The sequence below is a fragment of the Populus trichocarpa genome, chromosome 9, assembly GCF_000002775.5.
Source record: "Populus trichocarpa isolate Nisqually-1 chromosome 9, P.trichocarpa_v4.1, whole genome shotgun sequence".
Classification (NCBI taxonomy): domain Eukaryota; kingdom Viridiplantae; phylum Streptophyta; class Magnoliopsida; order Malpighiales; family Salicaceae; genus Populus; species Populus trichocarpa.
Genome location: NC_037293.2, coordinates 3,801,588 through 3,810,569, shown reverse-complemented (window position 1 = coordinate 3,810,569; position 8,982 = coordinate 3,801,588). Strand labels below are relative to the sequence as shown.

At 31.0% G+C, this 8,982-nt stretch overlaps 1 protein-coding gene across 1 annotated transcript; it reads left to right on the top strand.

The window, feature by feature from the left end:
* The first annotated feature begins 4,060 nt into the window (after window positions 1-4,060).
* On the top strand, window positions 4,061-8,631 carry LOC7489280 (nudix hydrolase 9). Its single transcript, XM_002313420.4, has 9 exons — window positions 4,061-4,285; window positions 4,392-4,466; window positions 4,562-4,618; window positions 5,138-5,220; window positions 5,801-5,859; window positions 6,355-6,503; window positions 6,792-6,935; window positions 7,595-7,753; window positions 8,219-8,631. Exons 1-9 carry the CDS (start codon window positions 4,226-4,228, stop codon window positions 8,312-8,314), a joined length of 882 nt encoding a protein of 293 aa, XP_002313456.4. The 5' UTR covers window positions 4,061-4,225; the 3' UTR covers window positions 8,315-8,631.
* The last annotated feature ends 351 nt before the right edge of the window (window positions 8,632-8,982 follow it).

Here is an 8,982-nt window from a genome sequence, read left to right as displayed (position 1 = left end):
GATGTGAAAGAAAGTATAGAGTTGTAAGCACATAAATTGGACCAAAATTTTTTAGATAACCGACCATTTGTAGGATTAAGAAGCATATCTAGATATTCAGGTGTTGGACATGCTTTTGGCAGTCGAATTTTCCCACCAAGACAACAAAGTGAGAATTGTGAGCTTGTTTTAGTTGAACATGTAAGTTGTTCTTGAAGTTAGAAAAACACGTGGCAATGACAACATCTAAATATCTTATTGCCAAAATTAATTGATATATTCATCTAAGTATCCTAAGAGAAAGAAAAAAGAAGCCAATAACGATGCCAAAAGTTTAAAAATTCAAGAAGATTTCATTTATTTCAGAAAATAAAAAAACATGTTTTTTCTTTAAGAATTTCATTTAATTTTGGGTTGTAGACTTACAATGTAAGGTACATACCCGATATTAAAAATGCTTGATTTTCTTTTAAATTTCAAAAAGTCTAAAAACATTAAAAAAATTGCTCATTTAAAAAAAATACAAAATATGTTTTGTTTTCGTACATACGGTCAAATTCTAAAGATTTTTTCATACATATTTTTCAAAAAACAAAAAAATGCATTTTTTATCATGTTTTAAAAATATCAAAATGAATATCGTAACCAGTTTATGACTATCCAATAGGATTTGGCCAAAATCTCAAAAATCTTACAAAAAATAATTTGTTTAATTAATATTCAGAGTATGAAATTTATAACGTAATGCATGTTCTCGATATTAAATTAAATGAATTAATAGCAATAAATATTAGAAATTAGTTGTAGACTTTATTATTTAAGGATATAAAATTACATTGTAAAGTATACCCTCAGGCATTAAAGATACAAAGTAGGAAATAAATGCGATTCTAAAATTTGAATCCTAAAATGATTAAGATTTAACTTGATAAGGTAGAGACTTCCTCACGAAGAGAGATTTGCATGCCTTAAACCTTAGATGAGACTAACAAATAGAAACACGACTTAGAATAACAATCAATCAACAATGCAGCTTACCATAAATAGAGTGCACTGGGGATGGTGCGTTTTCCACTTACACAACTAGTCCTTTCACCCACACTCTTACAGACTATAGGTCTTCCAATAACCATAATATCAGGTGGCAACTCCTTCAAAATCATAATTTGTTGATTAAACTCAAAACCCTTCAATTCCAGGAGACACATCCACCATTCGAAGTCATGTACGCCACGATAGTAATAACATGCTGCCATCATTGACATTGTTGACATCCTTGATAGCGACTTAAAATGATTGTCACTGCCACTTACCGCTACATCATCATCATCATAATCACAATAATCATTAATATATTTCATCAATTTTAATATTATGAGCATCATTATTTTGTTATTGTTATTGTCATTATCACCAACTCCATAATTATCTATGAAATCTTTTTGCAAACATCAAAGTCATGTCAACACCAAAAAGGGATTCATCCAATCCATTGAAGATATATGATGTTTCTTTCTTTAAACTCTTCCAAGTAGCCTTACCAAATGGAAATGAAGGAAACACTAAGTGGGTGTTTAGGTAGGGACATATAAGGAAATTTTGCCTACTAGGATCGATATTTAGGTAGGCAAGTCTTAGAGCTTCATAGATCTAAAACCAAATAGGAGGTGGAAAAGTCTGATATCTCAACCCAAACACCGAAAATAAAAAAAGAGAAGATAAAAGGTAGAGTGAAAACAATAAAACACAAAATAACTATCAAACAAGCTAATCACATTGCAAATACGAAGAGATAAAATAAAAAGCTCAAACATAACCAGCAAAACAAATTAAAATTGTAAAGAAACTTTTTTTGGCACATCTCTGTGTGCCTATGCATGCATTTTTTTTTCTTGCTATTTGGAAAACAAAGCAAACTGAGAACATACCCCCTCTCGCCCAAAAAAAAAAAAAAATTTGCAACATACACCCCTAACTGATATGAAACCAAGACATGAAGCGCAGAAAATGACAAAATAAACCCTAAAAAGCTCACAAAAATCAAAATGAAATGATGCTAAAAGTACAAAATGCATTAAGACAACAAACCAAATGGAAAAAGGATAGAGAAAAACAAACCTGGTTACATTGAAGTAGAAGAAGAAATCAAGCAAACAATGGCAAGGAACCGGCAAGGCAAACCAGCAATCCAAAACCAAAAATACGAGGGGTATTTAAAAATATAGTTGTAGTTGTTTTTTAAAATATTTTTTAATTGAAAAAATATTAAAATAATATATATTTTTTATTTTTTAAAAATTATTTTTGATATCGCATATTAAAATGATTTAAAAATAATAAAAAAATTTATTTTAAAAAAATTAAATTTTTTTAAAATAATTTTAAAATATAAAAATAAAGAAGGTAATCCTAACCAAAATTGCAACAACTCTTTCAATGTTGGAGGCAAATGGGCAGTGCATTCATTGCTGCTGTCTCCACATTGGTAAATGCTGGCCCCCACCCGAGCCTAAGAAAAAGGAGAAGTTAAGCCAGCCCAAAAAAAAGGCTCTCTCCATGCCTCATCAATCTGTAAAATCAACATCTCAACACCACAGAAGAATACCAACCCATGCCAAAAAAAAGAAACCAAAAAGCTTTATAAGGTTTAACTGATTTAGTTAATAATCAAAGAACTAATTTGATTGATTAGTTACAATTCAGGGGCGAACTAATAGGTTTAGCCAAAAATTCATCCCAAAATAAAAATATCAACCATTACTATTACAAAATAAATTAAAATATTAAGGTGTTTCATAGTAGCATTTTCAATGTCACAATAATGTTTATATATAGTCCTCATTTCATTATTCATATAACCATTTTTTTTCTTTTCGGTTTTTGATTTTTTTTACACTTTGCTCATCGAACTTTATTTCTTTGTTATTTTGTCCTCACAAGTTATGCTGGCATGACTTTATGTATTGAGATTTGTTTATGTCAGAGGTTATTCTCAAGTTAAATTAAAAACCCTTTTACAAAACAAAAATTTAAAATATAGTTAAAAAAATAAATAACCAAAAATAAATAAATAAAACAAAGCTATTTTTCATTGTCATTGTTCAACAAGTGTAGAGAACTTCAATTAGGTCCCTAAAGTTTTCAATTTTTACATAATTGGTCCATGTTATTTTAGATTTTTAGATTCTCGCTTTAAACATAATTTTTATTATATTTCAGTATCTGGATATTAAGAAATGAGAGAAAGTCACTCGATAAGAGAGATGAGAGAAAAATGATTCAATCAATCATATTCTAGTCACAAAAATATATTCTGATATTAGTGTTAATGAGTTTATTTTAAGAGAAACTTAGTGAATGTAGTTTTTTTATTTAACCATGCTAGAAAAGATAGATTAAATGCTATAATTTTTTTTTATTTGGTTTGATTTTTAATTTTAGACTGAATAAATGGTGTTTTGGAATTAGAAATGAGTTTATTGAGGTTTTTATATTTTTTTATGTGAAATAAATTGAAATTTGAGTTTTGAAATCTAAATATTTAAATATAAATTTTCAGGTGACAAGTTGTTCATTTTATTTAAAAAATAACTTGAGTGAATGATTTATATATATATATATATATATATAAACTAGTGTGCCTCAACTTTTTTTTTTTTTTTTTGTAGGTGAGGCACGTTGTAGTCTTTTAATGCCCAACAATAGTTGGCTTTTTTTCTAATTTTTTTAAAAGTTAATTTTTAATTAACGTGGTCTCACTTATTTTTTAATTATTTAATTTAACAATGTTTTTAAATAATAACTAATTTTTTAGATTGTTTTTATAAATTCATTATAATTAAAAATATCATTATAATTTATATTTACTTTTTAATTAAGTTATACATAAATTATTTATATTTGCATGATGTATTTATAAAAATTAAAATTATATAAAGTCAACATAAGAATAAACCTTCAAAATAAAAAAAAATTATTTAAAATAAAATTAACAATACAAGTAAAATATTTACATGTGGATTTATATCAACTTCATTCAATTAACAATTTTTATGAAATTGAAAAATGCATTTATAATTTCACTTATTCTTACCCAACATAGTGCGATCACACTGACTAATGTAATCCCTTCATCCAATCCGTAGGACTTTTGGGAAAATGATTTCCAGGAGACTATTCTAGACAAGAGGCTGTATTAGATCGGACACCTTCATCAAACAGTTGGCGTGCGTGGGACGACATTTAAATGGAGAAAACAAACTACGAACTTGTGCTCTCATGCCCCTCTGGTCTCTCGCCTTCTCAGGTCCTCTTTTTTTTTTTTTTTTGTCTTTTTTTTTCCGTTCTATCATAAGCTTCATTATTATAAAATTTATGTATGTGGTTTAAGTTTTTAAAATTGTTGGATTAAGGTATCTGTGGTTTTTGATCCATCTTACGATAGAATCGCCCATCCTGACATTGAATTAGAAAACTCCATTTCTGAGGTAAGTTAGTTTACTGATTTATCTATTTCTGTATTGAAATAAATGGCCAAATCTATAGAATTCGACAACTAACTGTTTTTTTCGGTGTTTTAAAGATATGGGATCAGAGGGTACAGAAGAATGCATCTTTGTTCAATGGGAAAAAGTTCCGGGTATGTGGATCTAATGATATGCACCAATGATGGGAAGTGTGTAATTTTTGTGCTAGACATCATTCTACCAAACCTTCATTGTTAATACCAGATCAAAAAGAACTCTAGAATGCCGTTATTTGCGTATGATGTGATGCTTATTACCATGATTCTTTTGCCAATGCTGTCGAGTTGATGTCAAGTGCATTCGGCAGTTATTCTTGAGTTTTTATACAGTTTCCACAGTTCTAAACGGATTGTAATGTCTTGTGTTGATAAAAAGCAAGAGAAACCAAATATTGATGAGAATGGGGATTTAATAATTGGACTGATAGTAGAAATAAAACTATGATTCTATTGAAGCATTTGATGCAAGACATAATAATTGCGTTATGCAGCAGACTAAAAGTTGATGCCTTGCATATGTATAACTTATTTTTAAAATTTTAATGCATGAAAATTTTCCCTGCATTTTACTTTGAAAGCTTTTTTTTTATGAACTGTGGTTCCTTATCTGTTGTTTTGTTAATAACTTCACAGTATGGAGGGTATACACTGTGCAACAGAGGTGGATCACAACAAGATTTTCATGTGTGTCTCCACCTTGGTTTGACAGATTATAGGTATGGTTTACAACCTCAGTTCATAAATACCATCTATTAATTTCCTAGAGCAAACCAATAAATATGAGTCAACTCTCACGTTAAATTGTTAATCTCATCTAGATTGATATTTGGACATAGTGTTCAGTCCCACATTCATAATACTTGGTCAATGATCTTATGAGGATAGTATCCGTTCATGTTATAACTCTTACCAGTGGCAAGACATAGCAAGTTCATTAAATATCTCACCCTTCACAATTACTGGAAATGAGTTCTGCATCAACTGATTAGTCTTCTTAACAGTGGGTTGTCATAGGTTAAGGTGGACAGATATAAAGCTGCCAGCTAAATTCTTTAGTTGGATACTGTATAGAATTGTTTTTATAATCAGCCTTGCATTTATTCGGTTTTTCAGTTTTCTGATGGTTGGCCTGAAGCTGCTTCTCAATTTTCTTATAAATTAGTGGATTATTGCTCTTGGTTTAAATATTTAACTGATTTTTTGAATTTCAGTAATTGCAATGAAACACATCATATTTATGCTTATTATTCTTCTTCCCCTGAAATGAAGACTTGATGCTATCTACTTGTTATCCAGGACTTTTGTGGGAACAAACTTAAATCCTCTTTGGGAAAAGTTCCTTGTTCCATCAGAAGGTATCTCTTCGTTCATGTGAAATATTTATCACAGAATAGGATGTCTTTGTTTGTTTTTAATTTTTAATTTTTTGACACCTTATCGTTGTTGTTGTTACCATCTCAGTAGCTATGCACATGAGCTCATAAATTTGTGTTTTGCCTCGTCTTAGTATTTAATGCAACTTATGTGGTGGTCTGTCTGCTGTTGGAGGATTTTATTAAAACATGAAATGATGCACTTGTCTGCTGGTTGAAAATCTGTATATTTTAAAGTTAAATGAAATCAAGCAATAAATTAATACATATTCAGTGATGAATCTTTTGAGAATACATTTCAGATACTGCCTGAATTTCTTATTGAAAAAAAAAATGATCTTGTATTGATTTGTGAAAGATGAAAAATCATATTGAATATCTCACAGAATTGTTATTTTTTTAGCACAAGATGCCCTCTTTTAATTTTTTCTTTGTTATAATTCATAATATGTATCTACAGCTTTGATTTTTGTGTAGATGACCTTATGCAGTGTCAACACACCTCAAGTCCACTGGGTAATGGTGCAATTTTAGAGACATCTGACAAGAAAATAGTTGTGTTACAAAGAAGTTACAATGTAGGGGAATTTCCTGGACACATTGTTTTCCCTGGAGGCCATCCAGAGGTATAGAATCTGAAAAATGAAACATTTGCATCCTGATTCTTTAAATCCTATCCAATATGATGAATAGCTGAGGACATAATTCTGTGATGCCTGTTTTCCCTTTTGGATTTTATTGTTTTGGAAGCATTTTATAATCCTGGATTTTGTTGTGCATTAATGCACTGGAAGTTTATTTTTGTTATTTATTTGCAAGTGGCAGAAGTTTTTCTTTCCTTTTATCTTTTGCAGACATTTATGTCTGGGTTATCAAGACTTAAACCTGGTGCAATTGTTTGATGATGATGACAGCCTGAAGAAGTTGGAGCAGCATCTCATCAGATGGGTGAACGCTTAACAAACTCAGAACACAATAACACCAAGGTCTCTCAAGAAATGTTTGATAGTATAATTCGTGAAGTAGTTGAAGAAATTGGAGTACCTGTGACCTCTCTTGTGAGTTACACTTTTTAATCAAGAACACGCCTTTTATCTTTCTTCGTTTGTCTACAGGTTTGTTTCATCATTGTTGCCAGGGGGTAATTGCTTTGTGTTTTCCCATTCCAATTCTAGTGCTTATTTGTTGCAAATGGACCGGGGTAAAAAATTATTGAACATTTAAAAAGCCAAGTTTGAAAAGAAAACATGCTCATGTACTTTCTTAATAAAAAGTATTGGCCATAAATTTGTTTGTGTACTGAAAAAATCGTGGAGAATGTCCATGGTCTCAGCTTTAGATGGATTTTCTTGTATGGCAGTGTATTTTTGGACCTATGGTATAAATGTTGAAGTGTCTTCAGATATTGATTGATTGTGGCTGAATCCATGGATATTTTTCCTTGCTTGTGCAATCAACTCCATGGCCTAGATCTGCCTTTCGAGGGTTGTTAAAGAAAAGTCCTGGTGTCATAACCTCATCTCTAATGCTTTAGATATGAGCATTTGGAGAGAATGCCCCCCCCCCCCCCCCCCCCCCCATATTGTTTGTTTGTTTAGACCACATTTCTACATTGGTTATAATCCAGCGTTGTGGTTTTATACTTTTATTTGGTATGTAAATTATGGAGTTCAAGCGAGTCATGTATCTAATGTTTGTCTTCATCTTTGCCTTGCAGTGCAATCCACTATTTATTGGTATATCCCGCAGGGTGTTAAACGTCAGACCAGCTGCTTTTTTCTTCATCAAATGTAACATCGAGTCAAAAGAAATTCAACGACTGTATGCTGGTGCACAAGATGGTTATGAATCAACCCAACTTTACACAGTTTCATTGGTTAGTTCAAATTCATTTTTCCTAATAGATGTCTCAATTGGTTTCTTTTCAATGAACAAATGCTAGATTTTTGTTTGCATTAGTTGTCATGCGTTTAACAATTTAATTGCTTGGCAATGGCTGAATATGGATGGATAGAATGAGCCAATAGTGTGCTAACAGTGGTGATGATAGTAAAGTGAAGAAATTGGTAGGAGCATTGGATGCAGCTGCACAGTGGGTGGGCTTTAAGAGGAGACTCCCATTGATTAATATAAAAATGCATCTGGAGGGGGAGCAAAGTTATCACAGAAATTAAACTTTCCATCACTTAATGATTCATGAAAAATGATAGATTGTAGTACTACTGGAAATGATTTGAAGTATGGATACAACTTCTTGATGTATTGGTATCATTCATAATCACATAATCTCACCATGTTGATTGAACACACGTTGACTTACTTTAGGATCTCTATATTGCAGATTGAATTAGAAAACATGGCATCTAAAATGCCTGGCTGCCATCAAGGTGGATTTGCTCTCTATAAGCTGATGTTGGAAGCTATGAAGAATTTCTGATGGTTCTTCACTGCCAAACGATGGAATTCGTCAGCTCTTAGCCCCTCAATAATACTTAGCAACAGGATTTTGACTCTCATAAACTTGGTGTCGACATTCCAGTTAACACTATAACAGGAAGGCATTTCGCTTGATTCTCTTCTTGCATACATAGATGCGACAATGCATGTATCTATATTTGCTATTTAAAGCTGTAGCATGTGTAAAAATGCCAGTTCTGTTTACATGTGAGAAGTTAAACTTTATTTTCCTCGCGTCAATGTCGTTAAACAGTGTCAGTTGAATAAGCTGGTGTTATATCACCTGGAATTCTTTGATTTGTAGTTTCTTAAATCACCTCGAGAAAGCAAAAGGCTGAACTACACAGTGAGAAAGAGACAGCAAGAGTAACATATAAAACTGATGACTTAAAAAACTGCCCTGATGCTTAACTTAGGACTGTTATGATGAATGTTTATTTCTTAGCATGAATTCATATGGAGGCAGTTGTTTAGAAAGCAAAGGAAACTCGATATTTAAAAAAAGGAAAGGAAAAGCAAATCATTGTAGCCCTAGATTTATTTAGTTGTGGATTTTATAATATATATTTTTTATATGATTCATTGTTTATTAACAAATTAATTTGAACAAATCAATCTTTTTATATTTTTTTTTTAGCATAGTAAAAT